Source organism: Gallinula chloropus (assembly GCF_964237585.1).
Source record: "Gallinula chloropus genome assembly, chromosome: 1".
Lineage (NCBI taxonomy): Eukaryota > Metazoa > Chordata > Aves > Gruiformes > Rallidae > Gallinula > Gallinula chloropus.
The window spans coordinates 56,040,311-56,066,955 of record NC_140085.1 but is presented as its reverse complement, the minus strand read 5'-3'; the positions used below and the strand labels follow the sequence as shown (position 1 = coordinate 56,066,955).

The 26,645-nt window shown below is 38.2% G+C and overlaps 1 protein-coding gene across 1 annotated transcript in view; it reads right to left on the bottom strand.

Annotated features, from left to right (window-relative positions):
- Positions 1-25,179, bottom strand: part of DCN (decorin) — a gene marked incomplete at its 5' end in the record, with an annotated part of 35,106 nt that extends 9,927 nt beyond the window's left edge. The window contains 2 exons of the mRNA XM_084261245.1: positions 8,777-8,889; positions 24,975-25,179. Of these exons, the coding sequence (XP_084117371.1) occupies positions 8,777-8,889; positions 24,975-25,179 (318 nt within the window). The remainder of the gene's footprint in view (positions 1-8,776; positions 8,890-24,974) is intronic.
- Positions 25,180-26,645: the final 1,466 nt, after the last annotated feature.

Sequence of the window (26,645 nt, the reverse complement as noted above, 5' to 3'; positions counted from 1 at the left end):
TGAGCGTATCTGGTTTTAATTTTGTATGCTAGCTAGCAATAACACGTTTGCAAGAGGAGGTAGAAAAGGTCACTCACAGTTCAGCAGAGTATTACCCTAACAATCAGCCTCTCCCAAAATAAATACATTGGTCAGTGGAAGCCATGGCCCCAACTCCTTTTTATTTGAGTCCAAGTTATAAGAGCTGCCATGCCACCCCCTGGGGTGGGGTCTTCTGAGTCATCATTGCCAGAATAGTGATACAGATGTAGATTCTGCATGTTGTGTAATACAGCTACCTGCACAACATTAGGACATGGGAAACATTCCAGTTATTATGAGGGGTACAGCTTGAATTATGCAGATGAGCCTCACTGTTTTTACTGTAACAACTGAAGAACCAAATGTGCTACTGCTAATCCTTTCTTTATTTTTCCCTTCTTATTTTTACCATGGATTTCTTTTCCATTTTCTAAGTCAACATTGAATGAGTTTAGACTCATCAGCACTTGATTTTATTTTTCTCTTCCTCCTGCTTTGTACTGTTTGGTCATTTATTTCAGCTAAACATCTGCTTTATCTTTTTTTCTATTTGATTTGTTTCAGCTTTGTTGCCTTTAGATAAAAAGTGTTTGGACTATGATTATCACAGCTGATGATCTGATGTGAGGTATTTCTTGCTGCAAACCACAGAATCATAGAATGGTCTGGGTTGGAAGGGACCCCGAATTCCAAGCCCCCTGCCACAGGCAGGGCCACCAACCTCCAGACATGATCTAGACAAGGTTGCCCAGGGCCCCATCCAACCTGGCCTTGAACACCTCCAGGGATGGGACATCCACCACCTCTCTGGGCTGTCCATTCCAGCACCTCACCACTCTCTCTGTAAAGAACTTTCCCCTAATATCTAATCTAAACCTTCTCTCCTTTAGCTTCAATCCATTCCCCCTTGTCCTGCCATTGCCTACCCTTTTAAAAAGGTGATTCCCCTCCTGTTTATATGCTTCCTTCAGGTATATTCACCTGAGTACACAATGTAATTATTCTCTGAGCAGTTGATGCTAAAAGGATTGTTACAGGTCCTCAGAGCAGAACTGCTAGCCCTGACCAAAACCATAAATTATCTAGGTATCTAGGATTAATCTGTTCTGCTTTGCCAATGCTTTCTCCTGAATATGATCATATTATCTTGGGGAAACACAGAAAACTGTTACTTTATTCAAGCATTCAGAAAGTCTCTCACTTACAGTTGACAGTATCTGTCAAAGGTATGATCAAAAACCACTGATGTCACAGAGGGAATGTAGGTATGGTGGTGTAAGGTGGGAAGGTATCAAAAGTGTGTAGTTTTCAACTTCTTTGCACCAGAATATCCTTTCCCATTTTCCCACTCTGCAAGGCCCTGTTCCTGGCATTTTAAGCCTGCATTATTTTTCCACACTGTTGTGCCATTGTAAAGGGGAAAAACTAAACCCCCTACATCAGAATTTGCAAGACAAGTTTTACTGTCTCCCAGAGCAACAGAAAATGATGAGGATAACACACAAGCATAGCACCTGGCAAGCCATACCCCTGGGTTCCTTTCCCACTTCACAATAACTCTATTATATGCAGGCCTTAAAGAACTAAGTTATTAGCCTTGGAGCAATGCTGTTTACTCTCCTCAAAATGTGCCCCGTATGGTTTGCGTGTAACAAAAGTTAAAACAAAACAAAATAAAATTGAAAACTCAGGGGAATTTAGAGGTCAGTGAAAACAGGAACTAGAGAAGAAAAACCTAGGGAAAACATCTGCAGGCACTGCCTTTGCGGAAGGGATCTTGGGCAAAAACATACCACATGGACTAGCTATCCTGAATAAATCCCAGATGGCATGATGGGGCATTATATTCATCCTGTTAAAGGTCACTTAAAAATTTTGTACAGGGCAGGTACTTGGAGGGAAAAATAAGGGTCAGCCTGAAAGTGCTGAAAGTGCTGGAGCCCCTGGCCAAAGATATCTGCAAGTATGAGATGATTTGGCAGAAATCTGACAGCCTACAACAGAGCCACAAGAATTTGTGCTTTTATTCAAAAATATATCTTCTTCCATGCTTGCATTTTTAGTGAAGGGAAAAAAGATATTTCTTTTAAAATAAATATATTCCCAAATATAAAAAAGAAGAAAAAAGAAAAAGGAAAGAAAAAAAAAAGAGTTGAAGCATGGTGCCAATTCATAATACATAAGGCTGAGGATGTGAATGTGCAGCTTTCAGCATAACCTGGTATGAGAGCAAAGATATTTAGATATAGACAATAAAAATGGCAAGACAGAAAGAAAATGAACAGGCACAAATGAATCAAGTATTAAAGATGTCACTTAGGTTAAGAGGGTTCATAGCAATTTCCTATGGAGAAGAAGAAAAATTAGCTCATATCCTCCTTTTCCTGAGATAAAGCCTTTTTCCCTTGTCATATATGGCACGTAAACATCTCAGGGTAAACAGTGACTGGTTTAATATTGGCCTGTGGTAATACCTACTGACCATCTTATCATGACCAGCAGTTTTAAATGGTGCTCAGAAAGGAAAAAAAAAATCCAAGCTTTGCTCCAAAGATGACTTACTTTTTACTGAAACACCTCTGGTATTAGCGTAGTCAGGAAAAAAACCCCAACACTGTATGACAGGAATAGATACTGGCTCTGTCGAAGTCAGTGGGAGTCTGGCCATTTAGCTCACTCTGGCCTGGTTTCTACCTCAAATATTTATTCCCAAAACAAAAAGGAGGATTCACAATTCAGGAAAATTTTGGAACAGTAGTTGGCAAGCTTTTGTCAAATTACACCCTGACAAACTGCAGAGGAAGCATAGGGTTGTTCTTCTTGGGGTTACCAAACCTTGCAATTTTTGCCCTGTGCTGAGGTGGGGAGCAGGGAATTGTATTTTTTTTGCTGTAGATTCATTATATGAGAATCTTGGGGGATTGTTCTGACAGGTTTTCATCCCTACTTCTGTCCTTCTTAGTTTAGAATAGTTTGAAGCAATAGCTTTGCTAAAATCAGAAGTGAACTATAAAATGACCAGCAAATTGTTATCATCCATAATACACGGTGATACATCTGTTTTGCCAGCTGGGGATGGTACTATTACCTAACATCAAATCTTCAATGATGTATGCGTCCTTCAGGGTTTAAACTGAAAAGTCAATCCGCTGACCCAATGGAATTTCTTTAATTTCCTGGGTTATGTATTACATTATTACCTGTTTTTTATTACAGTTCTGCTAGGAACAGTAATGCCTTAAGAACTGTAAGCTCAGCAGTCAGGCATCTGAATAAAAATAACAATGAATTTTGGTTCTTATTGTTTGCCTTATGTTTTGAGTTGTTCAGTCATACTCATAACCTGGACATATAGTCAAGCTTTTCTGCCAAATTATTAGGAATGGATGTATGCTTATGAAAAAAGAAACACAACAAAACAAAACAACAAAGAACATCCAAAACCTACAAAACAGAACTTGACTTTCATCTGTAATTGTGTTATGCCAGGGGACAGAACTCTATGAAACAAATATTCATTGTAAAACTCATTTCAAGAATCATAAACATTGGTAAATTTGAAGAAACTGATAGCCCTTGATTCTAAGGAGGTCACTGAACAGAATTCCAGTTGTTATATCTCCTGAAAGGCCCATGGTCTACAGCTAGGACAGGAAAAAAAAAAAAGGTGTGAAAAAGCATGATGGTGCAATTATTCTTTATTTTTTGTTACTTAAGTTCTTTAGCAGGGTTTGATAGTAGGCCTGCAAAACCTAGAACCAAGTGGACATAGCTAAGTAAGGCAAGGAAAAAGGGATGGGAAAAAGGAGGGAAGACATGAATGTGCTGTGAGGAAATGGGATTGCGAGGCGTTGAAGCAACAGCCTGACAGTATAAAGGAAAGAACACTATGGAAAGGAGTTTGATCGCATCCACCAGTACCTTGTTGAATAACTTCACAAAACCAGGGATCCTGCTGCAGATCCACTTTTCATGGTATTTGAGCTCTCAGTGATCTGTCTTGTATAACATGACTTACATAAATGACCAGGGAGCAGCTGACTCTACATTTTCCTGCTCCAATAAAAAATAATCCTAATGCTTTGAAGTTCTAGAGGATCTTTCAACCCTGTCCTTGTCCACTGAGGCATGCATTTCGGTGATTTATTTTATCATGATTCACTTGTTTATTTTACTGTTGTATTCTATAAAATTTCCTTTTTTTCAATTAGCTTAGTAAACTCTCTCCAGAATTTTAAGGACATCAAAGCATTTTCTTCTGTTGTTTTTCCTCACACAAAAAGATATTTACCATTAAATGCCTACTGCGCGCATTTGGTGCGTTGCACACTTGTTGCAGCAGAAAACCTCACCGTACATTAAGCAAAGGAGAGTCTGAGGAAATGGCAGCTCTCTAAGGGAGTGCTACATTTCAGAAAGACTGTTTTTTTTTCTTTTTCCTCAGAACATTTGTTAGAAATGTGCAGCTGTACCATGTGGAAAAATAAATAAAAAAGGTATCTCTCAGTCCTGTGGAGAATGTCTGCCACTGATGGTAGTGGGAATTGAGTTCTGAGGGAGAAACTGAACAGAGATATCTGGGTTTGGTTTTTTTACAGCATGCCAGTAGTTCTTGATTCTTCATTCCGTGATTTGCAGAGCATTATGTTTGCTTAACTTCTCTTTTAATTATGCCAGCAAAAGGGGAGCTGAAGCTGTTATGAGTCATCAGAAGACTGTGTTCTTTCATTAATGTTTTTTGATCTCTTAGGAGCTTTTCTGTATCCCTGGAAGATGTTCTTAGACTTTTCTTCAGTTAAATCTGGGCTATTTTCCTTCCACAGGGAGCCTTCTTTTGATTAAAAAAGGAAAAAAAAACCATGTGCACGAAACATTTCTAATGCAATGCATTATTTTTTCTACTTGATGCTGCTACAAAGAGTGTTTCAATTTATGTGCTCATACGTTTAGTGTTGATAATCCCTTAGTGTGGATGTGGTCATAACCTTAAGTCCCAAGTTTAAATCTTTTATCTCTTTCATGCAGGTCTTTTCTTTCAGTGTAAATACAACTGTTTTTAGCGCTGTTGTATGCACAACTGTGGCTTTGCATAGTTCTGCCAGCTTAAATTAAGCAATGTTCTATTTGATTTTGGGCCAATAGCACATTTGTCTTCTTTTGCTGTCTTCTTTTGCTGTACTAACACTGTACCATTGAAAAATTCCTGTTGGAAAAGCATGCAGTCACTATTCTGTTGTTTGTGCTGTTCTTACAGCGATCTAATAACGAGCAGTTTCTTTTACTTCTTTTTTTCCAAGTGCCAGGCGTTGTGCTGTTTTGCTTTGGCTTTGCCACACAGGATGCAACTCCATGTGCTGTTTTTGTAGACTCCTCCTTCACTCTGCATGAGGGCTTACTCATGTAGTATTTTGGATTCTTTATTGTGTCCGTGGGGTCAAAGTGCTGTACTCTATCCAGAAGTGTCAGTCTGCCTGGAAAATCCTGACAGTTTCATAGAAGACTTTTTTCCTGGCTTTTCCAATAGTGCCTCTCTGATTGTTTTGCCACAGCTTTAAATCATAAGCAAGTTTTTTACATCACATCAGACAGTTCTGTCAAACCACAAAACTTGATCCTCAGCCCTTCAAAAAGACTGTCTTCACTATTTTCCCTATTCTCCTCAATCATCTGGTAAAAAATACCTCTTATCTTTCATTTTTAAATAGCATGAAGTCTCACTGTGTTCTTACTGTACAACATTAATGGTTTAGCAACCTTTTTCCTGGATAAATTTAAAACTACAGAAATATTGAGTGCACCAAAACTGTTGACTCCTGTGTTTTCTGGCAGGCATCAATTATTTGCATTTAAGTATTCCCTTAGACGCACCCTTTTTATAATTACTTGATATATTTCCACAGCTGCAAATTTTAACTGCTCTTGTACCTACTCAGGAAAAATTTCCAATATGGAGAATATTTTTCTACGTACTAAATTCTCTTTCATTTCTATTTCCATGTGTTATGAAATCAGAGCATAAGGTATTATGCTTGTACTAAAAGAGAAGTCGTGGTTAAGTCACAGGTAGATCCTTTCTTTTCTCCTTATTTAATCTGGTTTTAGTAGAAGTTGAACTTCAAATTCAACCCAATTTATCCATGCAAATCTCTTCTAAAACTACTGCACCTATATCTGGTGATGTCTATAGGAATTAGGAAGGAGTTTAAAAGGAATATGCAAAATGAATAAACTGAATGTACTGTTCAATTTTTTTCAAGATCTATGAAAACAGGGCTTTAAGGAATTGTTCCTTAAGTGATCACGTCATGCAAGTGATCACTTGCAAGTATCATGCATTTGCTGATAACTTTAGATTTTGGAACAGCAGTCCTGATACTTTATGTAAATCTTCCTGGTTTAGTAGAGTATAAGAAGGCTTGGTAAAGTCTAAGAAGTCTAGAAACTTTTGAACATCACACTGTCAAGTGTAATGTTAATACAAGCCATGTTTATAAAGGAACAGGATTAAAAAACATCTACACACACATTCACACATGTGTCCTTAAAAGTGACAGTAGAGCTCTGCCAACAGCAAATTTTTTGAGTGATATTTATCTAAAAACAATATATCCCCTTTCACTATGACTGTGAAGAATATTTAATTGCGAGGTGGGGAATGGGAATAGTTCCCATATATTATGCAAGAAGAATGATGCCTGCTGAGAACAAAAATGGTGACTAGTTACATAAATGTCCTGCATGACTAAATTATTATTTTGGGGAGACTTAAGAGGATCATTTTTTGTTCTTGAGTAAATCCAGGAAAACGGCATTGTTTCGAAGTTAAGTGTGTTGCTCTTGTCACTCTTCTGTATGACTTCCGCTGGTCCCTAAACATATACCAGGTACTTTTGGGAGTAAGACAATCAAATAATCTCTTCCCTAAAGAGCTTACCTATTTAATTCACTATTAAATTATATCAGCTGCAATAGAAGGAAAGAAATCCATAGAGTTAACCTCAGGGAGATGACAATAACATAATGAGTTCACAATAACTTAAATCACATCAGGATATATAACAGAGTCCCAAGCTGAGTGCCAAGCAGATGGAAGACAGTGGGAGCAGTGCTTTTCACCTGCAATACCATGCTCTAACTCATTTCATGCAGAGTTATGAAGAAGGATTGTGAAAAGTTCAATTCAGAGACAAAATTCTCTTTTTTAGCACCTTGCAGACGATCTTCACTGAAAACACAGTTCCATCTTTTCTCCAAGGTGGAAGAAAACCAAAACAAATGGTGGGGTTTATGGTGTTGAATCTGTGCAGTAATCAAGCAGTGGAATTGGGAAAAAAATCTGAGACACAAGTCATCTCTTTCTAAAACCAAGTAACGTGAAATGTGGTGTAGAAGCACATACTTCTTTTTGCTGACTGTAGAGGTTATCTATGTAACCAGCGGAGGTATAGACATCTATACTAAAATCACAGGAACTGTATCATGATTTATTTGCTCATGCAACTCCCTCCACTTTGGAAGACTGGCATTGTGCCTATTCCTAGAATTTTTAAAAACTTCTATTCTTGATGTGGTCTTAAAACAAAAGTTTAAGTGGGAATTTGGAAGTAATTAAGGATATAAATATTTATAGGGGTTGTTTTTTTTTTTCCAAGTATGAGTGGCTGAATGAAGATTCTTGTTTGAAACAGTGCTTGTTTGAGTGATGGCATTGGCATCATGAATGGATAAAAAGTGGGAGTTGGCTCCTTGGTTGTGAATAAAAACAATAGAGTAGAAAGAGACTGTGGAGAGCCAGGAAAGCAAAGCCAAGTAGTTTATACTAGTTATAATCTAAAAGGATCAAATAGAATAACACACAGAATAAATTGATTTGGTGAAAGGCTAGAAAAATAATATTTTCAGAAATATGCCTAAGTTGGGGTATTACTTTCAAAGGCAGAGAAGTAATAGCCTTTTTCTGAACTGGAAAGAAAGATATTTCAACAAAACTGAGGCAAGACTATGAGGTATGAATTTTAAGATGTTGATAAAAAAGTATAGAAATAAGGGAGGAGAACCTCAGACAGAGAAACAGAAATTTGGAAGCAGAGGAAGGTAGCTGTCTGATGGAAACTTGGAAAAGAAGAGATGAACTAGAAAAAAAGAGCAGTCACAGAAACCAGGGAAGGAAAATATTTCAGCAAAGAGGAAAACAGAGATCAGTGTTGGAAGAGATTGACAGGTAACGGAGGATGAGGATGGAGGTTATTGCAAAAATGAAATGTAGTTCTAGTGCAAGGGGCAGAAGGTTGATTTGAAAAGATTCTTGGACTAAAATACTTGACTGCTGACAAACGGTGTATACAAATTTCTGCAAGCTCAGGGGTAAGAGGGGAAGGAATACATTAAGTGAGCTAGGAGGCAGGGTTTAGATGGATCTGCTTTTTAGATAGAAATAACCCAAAAGGTTATTTCAGCCAAAGGGACTGAAAACATGAGTAAATAGGTGAGAGAAGTTATGATGGTGATCAGGAGACTGAATGGACAGGAGACAGGTATGAGGAGCTAAAAAGAAATTAGAAACTTATGTGGTATGAGAAGAGAGCTTGCAGGAGAGGAATGGGAAAAGAAATAGACTGGGCTGGCAGAGGGATATCATAGAATATTTAATCATTTTTCCTAAAAACCTGAGTACCCATCCAAAACCACATTTTCTTTCCCCCTCCCCGCATTTTTTTTTTTTTTTTGGCAAATGCTGATTCGTTTATACACTTACATGAAGATTCTTTAAGTTCTTGAAATCTCCTTCTTTGATTTCAGTGATTTTGTTGTTCTGTAAGTCCAGCAGAGTTGTGTCAGGAGGAAGGTCTTTTGGCACTTTTTCCAGACCTAGGGACAGTGAAAAGAATAAAGAATTTACTTTAAAAGAAACTTTAAATAAGAGTCAGTACTTCTCTTAGCAGTGTTTACCTTTCAGTAAACAACATTTCTAGAACTCATTTCCTGAATAAGCTTATGAAGACTTATCTGAAAGTATTTCTGTCTCCAGCCAGTCAAAGGGAGTTTTATTTTCCTATGTCAAATCAAAATTTATTTATTCACATTTCCAATATGCCCTTTTCTGAGAATGCATCTGAGTTATAGCTTGAAGCAAGGGATTGAGTTTGGGAAAGTTATTTCTTACATGTTTAATTCCACTGAGTTGTGTGAATTAAAATTGCCTTCAGAAAGAGGTATGGTATTTATTAATTTCACCATGTGTCAGCTTTTGTGTACAAAGAACACTTCCTGCTCTTTAAAAGGTAGTAGGTTTTTTGAACTAAGTTTGATAGTTAATTATAATAATTTCCAGAAAAAATACTGTTTGTTTGACAGTAACCGAATAACTTGCAGTAAAGTCCACCTTAAAAAACCCGGAGCCACCTCCCCCCTTTTCTTTCATCTGAAATTATGTCCAAGTTTTCTGGAGAACAAATCTCTTGGTTTCACTACAACTGCCAAAAGAACATCAGACAGTTTAAATTAAAGACTCTCTTTGGGACTATTTTCTGAATAGCTGATATGTAAGTCCGATGAAGTCATGGAAATGAAATTATTTAGTGTTAAATAATGTTAAAAGTTAAATAACACTTGCTTTACCCAGCTTTCTTTTCACACTGTGACTTGGAATAGAGCAAGTCTTCTATAGTCATTGAGATTTACTACAAAATTAAAATGTTCTTTCCTAATTAGTCTTTAAAAAAAACAACCAAACAAAAAACAACAAAATGCAAAATGTTAAAAGAATGGTTGGTTGGAAAATTTTATAGACACTAATAAAGTCTCTATATGGTCACCTAACAGAAGTGGATTTCTCTGGATACAATGGTCATTTTTACCAGTAAAGCTGTTAACAAATGTTTCTGAAGCTGTATTTGAAGTCTTCTGTGTAAAATCTCTCTGGAAGTATCACCAGTATCTCCCCAGTATGATGATAGACTGCATGATTTCATTCTTAGATGAAAGATATATACCTATGAACATTATGATTTTTGACCTACATATTTTAATCTAGAGCATAGCATTGCAAACACTGCGAGATATGCTTGCCCAGAGATAAGATGTGCTTTGTCCACAAAGGTTGTGGAGTCTCCATTCTTGGAGATATTAAAAAGTTGACAGGATGTAGCCCCAAGCATCCTGATGTAGCTGACCTTGCTTTAGTAGGGGGGGTGGACACTAGACAATCTCAAGACATGACCTCCAAACTACTAATTCTGTGATTCTGTGATGTTTAACATTCATTGCAAATGTGTTTTTATACCTGGAATGTAGGTACCTCTGTCAAAATCCAATGTTAAGCAAAACCCCTTCTTGCTCAATCCTTTTTAGAATATATATACATACGTGTGTGTCTGTGTGTGTGTAGAGTAAAAAAAAATTTGGCTCTTATTTGGAAGGATTATGGCAAACCTCCAAAACCAGCACGATTCTATAGTTACTACTATATATCTTTACCATAGACTCTAGAGAGGTGTATGAGAGACTAGAGACTCTAGTGATGTGTACTAGAGGTATTTGACTACAATTAGTGATGGACTAAGAATTCACTGTAGACTTGGCCATATTCTTAAAAATATTTGCTTGTAGATGAGGCCTCCAAGTTATCTTTAGGTTCCTGTTGTAAACCTTCCACAGTGCCAAGCATCTTACAGATCCCACTGGTGTCTCTTACTGCTGTTCAGTGCTGGGTTTTTTTAGTTATCTATATATGGGTGGAAAAGACCTAAAATTTTGAAAAGTGTTTTCTTCTTTTAATCTTACTTTAAAATTGATAATATTAGTTTGTATAGAGCATATTCCATTGTCCTACCATTACAAAAGTTTGGTTTCTGAATTTAAAAAACATCCTAGACACTCTTCATAAATTATTTGCCCAAATATGTTTGGACAAAAATTTCTAACATTAGTTTAAAACATATTAAAGTAGTTGGATTCAATATTTATTAAAACTAAGTATAATATAGATTAATCTGGGTGAGTTTCTATCACACCAGCATTCAAATTCTTTAAAAAGCACAATCATACAGCCTGGGATGAATTAGCAACAGCTTCTACCATATGTAAAATGGTAAGAGCCAAAGCTCAGATCTCACACTATTTACCTTACTGATATTCAGTGCATGAATATATGATGATGATTAAGGCTCTTCATGTTACTAAAATAACCTTTCCTCATCCAGGCGTGGACTTCATTTTTACTGAAGGCACATGCAAAACCCTCATTACTTTCAGAAGTGTAGGACTAGAGTTCCAAATATATAAAAGTGTGCTACCATATAATTTGCATGTTGGTTGTCTTTGGAAAGTTTCTGTCCTCAGTGGACAGGAATGATGTCAGCAACTAAAAATTATTACCCAACTTTTTCAGGATTGTAATTTCTGGAGAAGAGGTTCTTACAGTCTAGTAACTTGTATAACATGTTTCACATATAAATACAGGAAAAGGGCTAATTAATTGTATTTGAAGTAATATTATTATGTTTTGGTTGTCAGTAGACTTGTATTAGTAGACTGGTAGTAAGAGTTTATGACAGAACCCATGGCATGTGAGAGCTATACAGCTGTCCTATATGTGATGTCCTTAGAAGATACTTTGTAAAAACACTAGGATTGCCACTGAAGGAGTAATTTGCCAGAGACTAAACTTCAAACTAAATTTCCAACTGTACATTTCAAACTTCATATGTCAGTTTCTAAAAACTCAAGCATTATCCCTGAATAAGGTGCAACTGATAATTTCTCATAGCATTGAAGTTAAAATTTAAATATTTCATACTATTAGAAGAAGAAAAATTTAATAATCAGATATTCATTTGTGAAAAGTTATTTATAAAAGCTTTCTTTTTTGTACTAGAAACTAGAAAGTTGTACAATGATTAATTTTGCATGGAAAGTGTACATTCTGTTATACATTTCCTGAAGCTGTTTTTAAAAATATTTCACAAAAAAAGTTATAGAAATTTAATTTGATTTTTTCTTGACTTCTCTGAATTTTAAAGATCAAACCACAGAGGAGTACAGCATGCACACTGGGGACTGGCAAGACATTGCATTACCATTAAGTGGTTTAGTACATCTTCTAGCTGAAAGCTACATCCCCTGGAGCTCTCCAGTGAAGGAAGAGTTTATAAATGGGTAGATGTGGACACTGCCTTCTAAAGTCAGCAGCTAAATAATTCAGGACTAAACAATGTTTGAGGTGTGGACTGGATCCAAGTGTTTCACCACTTGTCACATACACATTGGCTTCAAGAGCTGTGTTTCAGCTTGCAGGTCCAGGTTTCTGTATTGGTAGCTGTATACTCAGGTAGAAACATGCAGGAAGAGCATTGGTGTAATGCAAACTACTCCCTGTGCTGGAGATTCCCTGCCTGGAGAGGAAGCCTTCAAACCTTTCTCATCAGGACAGGTCAATAGACAGCCAGTTCAGATGAACGGAGAGCCTGAACTAACACGTCAGAATGACAGAATTGGAACCCAATCGAGAAAATGGTAATCCCACTAGAAGCTGGAATGTGTCTTGGCTCCTGGGATAGAGTTATTATTTCCCAGTAGAGTTTTTGATTCATCCGTCTGGGAGACTGAGACATTTGGAGGGGAAATGCGGTCTGTCCTTACTACTCATTTCTGACAAACTCAATTGATGCCCATATACTTCTGGAACCATGATGTACAATATGACAGCGTGTCCACCTACAAATGCCTTCCAGTGGAATTTATGTAATACCACCTGAATGGGGAACTGGTGTTGAAAATGTCAACTGAGTCACCTCTCAATCATTTTAAGAACAGTTTACACAAGTATTCCAGCTCTTGGCTGTGATTTCTTATACATTAAAGTTTGCTTCTTGAAAAGCCAAATGAAAATCTCTCATAGCAGTCTTTATGTGAATAATCAGTGCTACACAGTTTGGTATTCAGTTCCCTGGAAGTATCTCAGGCCTCTGGTTCCTAAGATTAACTTAGAACTAATTAAAGGCTTAGATTAGAACTAAAGGTTCCCATTGTATGTTAAATAGAAAATGCATAGGTCTTTATTCTGGTTAAATAAATCTGTCAGTTATTATTCAAATTGGTAAGTATATTTCTTTAAAATTCTACTTATTCACAAGTAAAGGTATAGCTTCACCCTTGCAAAATTCTTATTTACACTGAAATTAAGAGACTAAAGATTTTGGAAATACAGGGGATTTAATAAACAAGTTCCTATATCTTTAGTCATGAAGATCATTTCTATTTGCAATTTTCTATTTCTTCTTAGGAGAAACCATGACTTCCTTATAGAAGCACAGGTCAGATCTGTATTTATTCTCTGATGATCTCTGTAAGTAGAAATTTTGTTCTGTCCCACATTAATGAACTGTAGCACTCAACTATTTCCATTAATGCACATGTATGTGTGTAAAGATGCATGCATATGAAAATGCATAAAGAACAGAATATTCCACAGGACTACAAAGTGGGGGGAAAAACTGTGCAAGTAAGCTTGAAATATTTCCCTTTGTTAGTCAGGATCAGCTGAACTTTTATTATCCCTGGCAGAAGTTTTCCTAACTTTTTCTTACACTAGCCACTACACCACAGATTTTTGGAATAACAAACACAATCAAAATATATTCATCAAAATCCAGCAGAACTGGAGCTTCAACAGATTTCTTTCACGCAGACGACAAGGGCCTGCACTCACTACTGGAATCGCTGAAAGGCTCATCTACAGTCACCTAGAAGATGCTTGGTGGGGAGAGGTTAGCAGGATCAGGAATCACTCCTTAGTGGGAGAATGGAGAAGAGGGTATCTTTGCAGAAATCCGACTTGTCTCCATGGGATGCTATCTATGTGGGGTGTAGTTTTTTGTCATAATTTCTTGAGGAAATTACAGTGCCTGGCTCTTTAGATGTAATTGCCTCACCTCCTGGAAAGGACAGAAGGCTGATGGGTCTGGAGATTTTATGAGACCAGAAATAAGGCACCGAGCCAAGGCTGGTATAATTCAGCCCTTATCCAGCCCCTGAGAGAACAGCAATCAGCAGCTAGGCATCACCTGTGTAGCACTGCACCAGCCCAACTAGCACATATTGCCTTTTATCCAGCCAAACAGGTGTAGGAGATGTAACAAGGACTTGGGAATAGAGTGAGGACTAAAGGAGGTTAGGGGTTTTGGTATATAAGATGGGCTTTATTACTTCTGCAGCTGAGGAAATAACCTGCGTGTCTGCAGGAGCTCTGATCAAGCGACCATGGGATTAACTCACAAAAAGAGAAGGGTGGCTTTTGAGCAATCCTTGCTATGAAGAGATTTCAGTCTACTGCTCCAGTTTCTCAGAAACGAGAGCCACAAGTTAGTCTGCAACTTGGCATGGAGTCACAATTCTGTTGAAGCCATACGACTATGCAGAAAAGGAATGCAAGATTTATGGGGCCAGAGAGGGAGACTAAGCAAATGGGAGTCTGAGCCTGTAGACCAGAGATGAAGACACTTCCCTGAGAATTGCATCCTTGCAACACTGAGACCACATAGTCAAAATAACAAGTATGTGAACAGTCCCAGTTATAAACTTTAACCATGCATCAGAGCTTGCAGTTTGATCTTTTTCTCTGTTTGTGGTATTTGTTTGGGGTTTTTTTTCCACCTATGCATTTTACAACAAGTAGGGATGGGGCTTATTCCTCTCAAATAAACCTTCCCCAGATGAAGAAAAGGGGCCAAAACGCAGAGACATCTGAACACTGTAGCTCAGATACACGTGTTATTACATTGCAACACTCACGATTATTATCACAGGGGCCATAAAATGGGGGTCTTTTCAAGACTCCTTCAGTTTCCACAAACAGCTGCTGCCAGCTGAGGAATTTGGGCCGAGTTACATGTTATTCCCAACTGTGATCATCAGCATCTGCTCTCCCAGTGGAGGCAGCCTCTCCAGCAGCTGCCTTTGCTGCTTGTGCACACTGCTGTGTGCTCTCCCTGCTCCAAGTCCAGCTCTGTCACATCCCACTAATGGGTAGCAACCCTACTGGGGTGAATGCCCTTAGTGATGCTCTGAGTGGACTCTGGGATAAATGAGGTGAATGGCAAGCTTACGGGGTCAGGATGCTTAGTTATGGAAAATAACAGGACTCAAGTACAGCTTTCTGGAGGGATGGCAAGGACCTTACACAGCTTTGAATGCTTTGAGTTGGAAGCGTTTTCCTGAGCAATATACTTCAGTATTTACTGGAAATTTGTTTTCTACTGTGTGGGATTTGCAAATGGGAGTAATTTGATTATTTGCACCCTACCATCCATAAAATAAGAAATAATTGTCTCTCTTTACAGACAGGTATCTACAGCCTCCTTCTCTCTCCCACTTACAAAGTAGAAGTTTGTTCTCCACCTTCCCTTCACTTGCTATGAAATCAGCAGTAATCATTCAAAAATATATATAAGAATTAAAAAGTAGAGAATTACTTATCTCAAGTGATTTTTCTAAGAGATAAAAGAGCAGTTTCCACTGGAATGCATCTTTCTAAAGGTATTCACAACCACTTTTCAGACTTATTTTCTGTTCTATATTCTATAAGTCCTGTTTGATTAAGGTAGATTTTGCACTTTTTTTTAATTGCAGATCTTTTATTTTTGTATTCTTCTGAGCCTTCCCATAGGAAAAAACAAGAAACTGAACTCCATCCCCTTCTGAGGTGGCCTCTCAAAAAGTTAGACCTACTGACATGTTACTAGTCTGGGTTTTTTTCCAAGCATTTACAACATTGCTTCCAAGCACAGAGTGAGTAACACAGGAAAACAGAAACAAATACACACATTATAATCAAATGCACAGCTCCCCATTATGATTGTACTAAGAATTATAAAAGCCCTAGTAAAGGTTTGAAAATGAATTCTTTGCTCTAACTGCTCTTTTCCATTTCCACCCACCCTGTGTAGGGAACACATATTTGAAAGTATAATGGATATTGCAAGCTACAGATGTTATGAATTATTTTTCAGTGCTAGTCACATTTTTGGTACAAATAGATTCAGCCTCATGGCTCCAAAAGTTAATACCTAAGACTAATGAGACATTGTTGAAAGTAAAAATCAAACAATATACATTTCTGTGTTCTTGCTAATTGATTTTTAATTGCAAAGGTCTAAAAGCTATATGTTTTCTTGAGAAGCACAGAATTATTTTAGAAAGGCAGGAAAATATAATTAAATATTCACGACTCTTCAGGGATTAGGACATTAAGTAAAGAAACCAAATATGAGTTTTGTGAACTCCTAGACTTGCCAGCTTTACATTCCCCACTGTCATGGTTACGGACATAAAACATCCTGTCAGAGACCAGCAACTGTCCTGTGAGGTTCGTGTGATCTGCCAGCACCATGTGCGTAATGGCTTTAGTCAACGTGGATGCACTGCAGATGTTCTATCTGTGAGTACCTGTGCACTAAGGTGAAACATTTCTTTCTTAGAAGCATTTACACTACTCAGAAGAGAGCATTGCAGTGCCCCATGAAAGTGAGCACTATCTAACAAATCACATTTCCAATGATTGTTTGGAGTAATATAATTTGATGTTTGCCTGGTTGTCAGTTTAAGCAGCAGGCAACAGATGCCAATTTAAGGATAACTCCCTCAATCTTTACTTTGGGATTGACCGGAATTAGCAGTAACATAACAGAGTAGTCATAAAGTCTCATTTGGGGTCAAAACTTCCCTTCCTTCAAGTAAACTCACCCTTTCCTTTTCTGACCACATAGTCATTGCACAGCCTTAGTTTTATTATGACCCCAGGGCAAAGATATGTACCTGGTTATTCTGAGTACTTCTAAACATAAAATGACCATTTTTCATAAATGTTGTAGAATTTTTTTCAGCCTACTTTCATCCAAGCCAACATCAGAGGGCCACTGTGACTGTGTATGAACATAGAGAGTAATATTCAAATACATGTTGAAAGAAAATTTCCTGACTAAATCAGGAAGTTGGCAGTCCTGCTAGTTCCTTCTTTCTACTAGATGATGTTGCATATATACTTGTAACTCTTTCATATTTTGGCTTTGTTAGTTATTTATTTTTTTAGTCATTTAGTAGTAGACCTTCCCCCAAGTCAGCTATCAATGCAACAGTCATGTCCTCCACGCTCTCCACCACAGAGTGAGAGAATAAAGAAACAAAAATAAATTTTGCCTCCTAACCCTGAAAATAAAAAAAAAAATTGATTAAATTATTAAGTTCTTCCTGCATCTGAAACTTTCTGTACATCTCTTCTAATATTCTTCTTATAGCTTTCCTTGAAAAAAACAAGATTTTCCCTTCCATGTTCATACTATCCCTTCCTTTCTCAAAAGTGTTCCTATCATGTCTGCCTTCCTGGTTTTCTTCCATTGGCTTCCTCCTCTTTAATTTTTCTTCTAGTATCTGCTCAGTATCTACTATCTGCCTGTTTATTTGTCTTCTAGGCTGCTGCTACTATACAAACCTTATTAGCCCTGTTCACATTTCTTTTCTCATTCTTACTTCCCAATTTGAAGGTACAAATCAAAGCTGAAGAACTAATTGAACTTGGGGGGAAGGGGGGGAGCTTACATTGGAGCTGAGTGATAACATCACTGTTTTAGTCCTTTTGGCTAACTCACTTATGTCTTTGCTGCTACACCTCTCAGGTAGATATATTCAACAGAGTTTGGTTATTACACCACTCTTTCATGTCACCCTAATACATGAATTCCTTAAGGGCCTCTTTAGTTTCTGAGGCCTACACTGGAGCAGTAGAAAGGAAAACGTGCACTCCAGAATAGAAATGGAGGTCATCTGAGGTTTTCACATTTCAGATGCAGCAGAAGATGTAGCAGAAACTGTTTTTGACATGACCTATCACCCTATCACACGATTCTGTTGTGCTAATTGCATATCACAGAATCAGACTGTAACCCAGTTTACACTTGCACATGTTTGAAAGGCTGTAGCATTTCTAGAAATAATCTGTCCATTTGTGGTTTTGCCATTAAATCCCCAAAGTTGCCATGAAATTACATGGGCAGAAAAGCTTTCTTGGTTTTACTTTTTTTTTTTTTTCAAATAGGAGTATTTATTGCATTCCTTTTCTAACTTAAATTAAAACTGCAAGCATCCTCCTCTTAACAGATTCTTGTAGCAACTCAAAACACTCCAAATAGATCCCAGGAAACAAACACAAAGCTGGTATGGGATGCTCTCTTGGATGCCCTGTCACTTAAGAGTGTGCATGCAGAGAGCACACAAATTCTTTTAATTCTGCTTTTGACCTATTTTATTCCCTGTTGTCTGCCTAAGAAGTTTGCAGTAGAATTGCCAATATAGCAAATGTAACCCTGCTAACTACAGGGTCATTTGTAGAGAGCTGTTCAAGTTCCATAATTGGTCCCATAAGTTGAGAACTGCAACTCAACCCCCTCAACCCTCCAAAAAAAAACAAACAACCTGTGCAGGCATGGTCCTTGGTCTTAAGGTCCCTTTGTGTCTTTGTCATTGTTTCCATCTCTTTCCTTGCAGAGAAGCCAATGAGCAAATTTTACTACATCTACTTTGCTTTCATAGTGTAAAGGACAGTAATAAAGGACAGTGTGAATGAGCCCTTAAAATATACTACAAACAGAGAGACCTAGAATTCCAGCATTTGTCAATGTTGTTTGTCAGAGCAGGCATGTAAAACAGGAGAAATAGGGGTTTGCAAAAAAAATTGTAATATAATTTGAAGGATACATCCTTAGACTTGAACTTTAGGAAAAGATAAAACCCCTATTCAGAGAAATCATCTTTTTTTTCTGTAACCCTATTGCATTCTTTTGGCCCAATGCCTTTTATTCACATGGCAGATCCACGACATGAGTATAGTACATACAGACCACTGAGTTAAAAGTTGATAAAGCGGGGACACTCAAACCTGGGCTAGACAGAGGTATTTTGAAAGTTTTTTCTAATTACCATGGTAACTGGACTGTGCAAGCAGAGTTTTCCTGAGTAGCTGCTGTTCCTTGCTGTTATCATTGGTGACTTCACATAGGACCCAAATTCCTAGGTTTACTCCATGTTTTCAGTAGGTTCTCAGTGGACACTGGGAGAGACTGGCCTCTTTAGCTCTTCCTAAGACCTGTCTGGGAGCCTTTTGCAGTTGAATAGCACAGATTGCACAGGCTTGTGAAAACATGGACAGTTTTTAAGCAGTTACATATCCCATCAAGTAATACACCTTATTATGTTAAGAAAACAATACACAGGCTACAGATGTTCATAAGACTAGTAGGTGTCAGCAGTGACTGTTTTGTATGTTTTAAGCACTGTAACCACTGACTCACATTTTACTAGCTATCAGCTATTTGTTTGTGCATTGGGAAATTTTAAGGATGAACCCTTACCACAGTGAAAAACAGAAAAGGGTCACTTTTTGTATCACTTGGACTTTGCACTCAGGATTTCCATTCCTGACACTTAAATGGCTTTCTTAAATGAGATTTAGTCTGAAGCAAACAAACAGAGCTAAAAGAAAACAACAACCCAAACAAAAACAGGAAAAAAACACCCACACACAGAGTTGGTAATGGTTACTTTGGAGTAAGCAGCTAATAAAGAAGGGATGTATTTAGAGTGGATTAATTTTCACCTAGAATCATGTTTATCAACTGGAACTGAAACATCAGGAATTCAGGTTGAGATGCAACAAGGCCTTCTTTTTACTGTTACACTGGCAAACTCTAATGGCTTTTTGTTAATATAAAGCAGTCTACATCCAGGAAAATTTTATTTATTTATTTTTTTCTTGACAACTTTTCAAAAGTGTTTTCTAATTATTAAGTTCTTGACTTCAAAAGTACATTTTCAGGATGTACTAAGTACAGGGCTTTAATTCATGCTTCTTTAACTTCCAAAGCATCCCCAAAAATGTACTTAAGTAGAAAAGATATAAAAAATTTAATAGACCATGGCAAATGCCAAAATGCTGGCAACCCCAGTTTATATTTTCCATGCTTTAATTTTATCACACATAACTTCATTAATCTAGAAGTAGGTTTTATAGCCTTGAGTGATCATTAAGGCTGTGTGTTAGCAGTTTAATTCTCAAAAAATGGTGTTTCATTTCTGCCACCAACAACCACGTTAGAAAGGATGAACTGCCCCATGGGGTGGCTGCCTGACTCTCCCCATGCCTGTGGAATGGGGAGCTCAGATGACTCTTAGATAGCAAATATAACCTGAGATCACTCCAATATTACAGATAACACCTGTAATACTTCATATAGATCCTCCAGTTTTATCTTCAACATGTTACGAGTATCACAATTCACCTGGCTAACAAGTGGAAAGCACAATGACCAGTGTTTGATGACAACAGAAGTTAACGCTTGGCTAAAGACTGTTGTCCAAGAAGACATTTAGTCTTCACTTTTAAGGCAATGGTATCGTGATACAGAATATAAGGCAATAGTATCACGATGCCACAAAGTATAAGTGACAATATACTCTCTCAGATGTTATGGTTCCATTTATATTGATAGTATTTTTTGTTAAATGATCCAGTCCATGAAGTCAGGGGATTTCATGGGAGTCTCAGCTTCCATTAAAATGCAGAAGGAATGAGTCTCTAGTCTTTACTGATAGAAGGAAAAAAAAAAAGCATAAAACACAGAATAACTTATCCTGAAGGCTCAGCAATTACTATTTAAATTAATGAAAAACTTCTTTTAAAGCTAAGTACACAATCGCTAGAATCCTATGTTTCCTTGAACTCATGACTGATAAAATCATCAATGAGGTATGTACTATTTTTCCATTTAAAAGGGTTTATGTTGACAACAGAAGTTCAAATCAAGGTATATCCCAAAGGAGATAATTTCCTTTGTAATAAGAGATGAAGTTCCCAAATGATCAGAAAATGGATGTTCATATGTTTCTGGAAGATTTTATACAATGAGATAAGTCATCTTTTGTCAACAAATAAATTAACCTTGATCTAGTTATCATGGTTCAGGTGCTGAAGAGCCATCAGTTAATACAGTTCAGATGCTGATTGTGCTCAGATAAACTAACCTATGTTACTAGATCCCTGGAATAATACTTTACATATCTAAGCTTTTCACCCACTGATCCCGAAGTGCTTTTTAAATGCACACATCAACACCCTTGCTGAGCTTTAACATACCCTTCTTTACTTTACAGCTGGAGAAAACCTGCATTTCTGAGCTGTGAGTAAAATTCCAATTTAAGCTGTAATACTGCTTGAACTTTGATTACTGACATCCATCTCACACACCTTTTGGAGACCACACCACCCCTATGTATATTCACTGCAAGTGGGCTTGGAGGGACTACCCTACATCCTGTGAAGTCCCCAAGGAAGGCGATCTCATTGCATCCTGCAGAGTACAGACACTGCTCACTTTGTAAGGACCTGCCAGACTTATCTGAAGGTGAAATAAAGCTCTGGCCACCACCTCTGAATGCAGTCAAGGAGCGTTCTGCTTACAGTGCAGGGCTGAATAATCACACAGACATCCTCCTGCCTACCAGCGCACTCTGGGAGGAACCTTTTCTTGAGACTCCCTTTGGGAGGATGAGACTTTAAATCCTTGCTAGGGTTTTTACGAGGTACATTTGTCCAGCCAACTGACTGCCCATCTTCCCTGTATTTATTATTTTCAAACATGAAGAGTTGCCTCTGATCAGCTCTATCAGCTACTCCCCAACCATAGTGTGTGCTAATAGGAAAGATGTTTGTGATTGCTAATGAAAGCTTGGCTATGACATAATAATAAATTTCAATAATAAATTTAATCATGCCTTATACTGAGGCATGATTTAAAACTGAACCCATAGCTCCCTTTTAGCAGCAGCGAGCAGATTCAGAAGTGGCAGCGCTTTTATAAAGACACCTTGATGAGATCCATGAGCCTGTTACACAAAGGTAATATATCTCATGTAAGGAAGGCACATGGGGCTCTGCTCTCCATCTGTCAGTAACCGCAGCTGAGAGAGAATTCTTCTTCAGGGTGTGAGAGGATGGCGTTCTCCTGCCTGCTAGCTCAGCTCTTGGCTTGGAGGCAAAATAAATGAATTTGGAGGGTATGTGCTTAGGAAGATGTGACTGAAGCGTAAAAGTAAAGGAATGCAAAAATTCAGCTGACAAGAGTGTAATTGGACCACAGGACATTTTTTTCACTGTTTTTCTTGAATTTGGATGTTATTTTTTTATTATTCCCATGCAGTGCTCATGAGACAAGGGGCAAACTTGATCTCTGGACCCTGGATGTGATAGTTCTCCTGTGGTTTATTCACATAACTCTGTGACAGACAGTTGGCTTTTTCCTTAAAAAGCAAGAGTTTACTAATAACAAATGTCATCCTGGGCACAAAAAGAAGCATGCTGAGGAAGAGGACACTTCTCCATAAAAAGTTCATGTTGGGGTCCTCCAAGTGCCTTGCTCTGACATGGCCTCTGTACCGAGGGGCTCATGGATGCAAAGAGCCCTCCTTCCATGCCAGAGAGCAAGTGGAAGAAAGTATCCTGATCCTTTCAGCTTTCCTTTACGCAACTTAATTTAGTAACCTCTTAATATATCCCTGGGAAGAGTCTTGTCATTGTCTTCAGGTTTTCTTCAATTAGTGCCCATGGGACCAGATGAGTAAATTTGATAATTCTGTGAGAGGGAGGTAGCTAATTTGGTTGGGTTGGAAACACCCAGAGCTGAGGGAAAAATGAGTCCAGGAGCAGTGGTTTGCAGGAAGGTGGAACTGTTGTTGCTTGTTCATGGCACCCATATACACATTGCCTTCCTGACCACTGTGCTCCAAGCATCCATCATCCCACAGCCCAGGAGCATGCTATGTCATCCTGTCAGGACCTCCACCATTTGCAACAAATTTTTTAGCTCTTGGTGCCAGCTCCTGGCTTTCCTCAAGTCAGTAGGTAAATCTGACCTTGTCCGAGTATGAGCCACACAGAAACAGATTGAAGACCAGACAAGAGGAGAGCAGATTTACCTGTGAGCAGGCAGCACACACAGTTGTCCTGTCACTGCTCGCAGAGGTGGCCAGTGGACCTATGCCCTGCTGAACCTCCCACTTGGGCCACGACCCATCAGGGGCTGGCATGTAACAAGGATGGATGAAACTTAATGCCAAAGCTGGGGAGCTCTGAATGATTATTACTTCCTTTAGTTCTGCCAGGGAAATATTATTTATTTTTCAGGGCTGCATATTTTAAGCCCAGGGAGATCTCGCTTCCTTCTTGCCCAGAGGCTGGATGTTATCAGTCCAGCCTCTTTAAAAGCACAATCTTTTCCTTGCAGTATCTGCAGCATATGGGTTTAAACCAAGATCAAAATATATCTCTTTCTTATCATCCCTCTTGAAATTATCTGGGAAACACAGACCTGGGGCCTTAATTCTGAGTCTCCTTGTCAGCATGGGACTCTATTAACCCAGAAGCATCTGTAGGCGGTGGACTGTAGTGCAGCCCCTTGGAAGCTGTGTGTGTGAAGGAGAACTGAAAGAACATGGGAGCAAGTACAGCAACAAAGGGTCTCTGTGTGAATATCTCTGCTTTTTTACCAAGTGAAAGCTCCTTAAATTCAACAGAATTGAAGCAGACAGGGAACAAGTTCTCAAAATAATTTAAATTCCATCAGCATTAGCCAGAGTAATAATAATAAAACCTAAGACCTTCATTTGGGCAACCTTCTCCCCACCCCATGTTTGCTACTATCTGGCATATAAATGGTAAAAAAAAAAAAAAAAGACAGTATCTTTCAACAGGGACAGTAGTATAAAAGTTTTATGAATGCACGGCTAGGTTAGTCTGTGCTCATTTGTGCAACTTGGCTTGTATTGTTCACTGGGTCTTTGCCAAATGTATCTATTGCGTAATTATGTGGCTTGTTTTAATAAATTCCCAGAAGTTTCTAGGGATGTAACTGTTTCCCCCTCCTTTCTGTAATTATATGACACCCACCACAGTGAGACACAGGTCCTAATTGGAGGATTTGGGCCACATTTTATCAAAGACAATGCTATAAAATAGAAACACCCGGCTACACTTTTAAACCTTATAAAATCATAAGAGAAGTTATTTGTCTGCCCACTGAGTACATTGCCTAGTTTTCTTATGAGCAAAACCGGCTTTAATTGATTTTCCGCACTGCACGCTGACTTAGACCAAATAATGCTGGCTTAAACCAAGAGCAGACTCACTGAAGTCAGCTTCATTACTTGAGATTTCTGCATGGGAAAGCCAAATACAGCAGTGACAGGTATGGCTTCACAAACTCCTGGTCTGACTGTGCAGACAAGCCCTTGTGCATGGGGGAGTTAGGGGAGTTTGTAAGGAAGGTTCTCATGGTTTCAGCTTGTCTAAGAAAGATATTTAATGAGGACCTCCAAAAATGTGTTCATTGTTTTGGAATGTTTCCAAGCTCTTTCCTCCCAAGAGCTGGTTCCAGCATATATGATTCAGGGTTGGTTATTCTATGCTCATGTATTCCAATGGAAATGGGGTGATTTCTATGTTGAGGTACTAGACAGTATGATTAAAGGTGTTGGAGCTTGGACCATGCAATTTAAAACCTTTTTAAATGTTTCCATTCCCGCAACTGACCTCACTGAAATAATTTAATATGCATTTGAAAGAACAGCCTTGAAAAGTTATTTTCTCTGCCACAGAAATCTCTGGTCTTTCAAAGAATAAATGAAATGTACATAAACAAAATGTATGTTAAAAAATTCTTCACTGTCACAACAAATGTTCTTCCTGTCAGGGTTTAATGGCCTGTTTCATATAGTACATTCTAGTTAAGAGTAGCTGTAGCATATTTCTTTGACAAAATCCCAGTTACAGAGCAGCACCTTACAGCAGATTCAGCTGCAAACCCATGGCTGGAATGTAAGTATATACCCTATGAAGGTACTCTTAGACTTACCTAGGTCAGAGCACTGCACCACGCGAAGATGGCACTGGCAGCGGAACGGGCACACTGGTCCAAATCCAGATATGACGGGATCATCTGTTGGAGCCATGTCAGCCGACCCTTCATCCTCCAGCATAAAGTCAAAGAGGCCCTGCTGGTGGAACGGCTTGGCCAAGCATGCTGGCAGCAGTAGGACAAAAAGAAGAGCCAGCCTCATGGCTTAGTTCATCGACTCCGGGCACAACCTAGGGATCAAAGCAGGAGATTTACAACAGCAGCAGCAGTTTCCCATAGCTGTACAGTTCCTGCTGAAGGAGGTCCAGCGTATCCACCAATTGCATAACTGTTCCTTTCAATAAATGAAAACTGAACTGTGAAAATAGGACAGTTATGTGATAGGAGTCTGGTAACTGCTTGTCAATAGGCTTTCTTTTTTTTCTTTTTTTTTTTTTACAAAGAATTTTAAAGGACTCTGTAAACACATCTGGTTGCATATTTAGAGTAATATTTATTAGGAACAGGCAGCGCCGTCAACTTTGTTATGCAAAACAGTCAACACAATAAGCCACATTTTCCATGTGTCTGTTTTCTGCCAACCTAACAGTCTATTTGATTTCATTAGCATTTGTTTCATAGCAATGAGTTTGTTCCCTGGGGACGAACCTGAGGTTCCCAAACTCACTGTAATGCGTTATTTCATGTCTTGAGAAATACGTTTTTAAAGTGCCAGTTTGCTGTGTGTTTTAAATTATAGCCCAGTAAAACTGACTGAGAAAGGGTAGGATCTAGTGACAGGGCAGAAAGAGACAGGAAGATCTTTAGTTGTTTAAATGAGCTATACTTCTTTCCCAGTTTAAACAGCAAAGTAAAATGGAATACAATGTTGTGTTATATTGGATATTCTTGGCTTTGTTTCCAAATTTTTGGCTAGGAGATTTTACGGTATCAACAATGGACCCTGAAACTCCTCTGCTCTGCACTGCATAAGCATTTGGATCGATGCTTGTAGTATTGTCAGCCCACTTTTTAATTGGGCTTCTGGGCCTTGTTCCTCTGACTGTCATGCTCAGGAGCAGCTTTACATATCTATGTATTGACATATATATATATTAAGAAGGAAAACTGCTTAAATGCAGTTTTTCCATGACCCAAGCCTAAATACATTTCCATTAACTGTACATCGTGTGACTTGTATGGTTGTGCACTAAAGAGAAATTACAAAACAGCTGTTTGCAGGTTTTGTATCACAGCTGTATAGATCAACTAATTTTCTGAAACATATTTGCTTTTATTATTTATTTTATATAAGCATGCTTATCTTCTATAAACCTTTATGGGTCAAAAAAAACCCCACCAGATAAAAAAATTATGAAGAAACCTGCCTTCAAGTTGCCAAATGATGGAAAAGCAAACTTAAAATGGATGGGATAGTCCCAACTAAAGATGTTGCTCCTTGTAACAAAAGCAAAATGTTCACTTCAGGTCAATAACTTCCAAAATGCCTTGTTTGGGCGCTAGATGGGATTAGTCTTTTTAGCAGAAATTATCTAACCATTCAGGGCGTGGTAAGGAATTTCTCAGCTCCATAGTGTCTAATGGTAAGATAAAAAACCTGGGAGGAGGCAGAGGAGGAGGATATTCTTCCTCTCTACATTGACATGGAAGCTACCAGATAGGTGACCA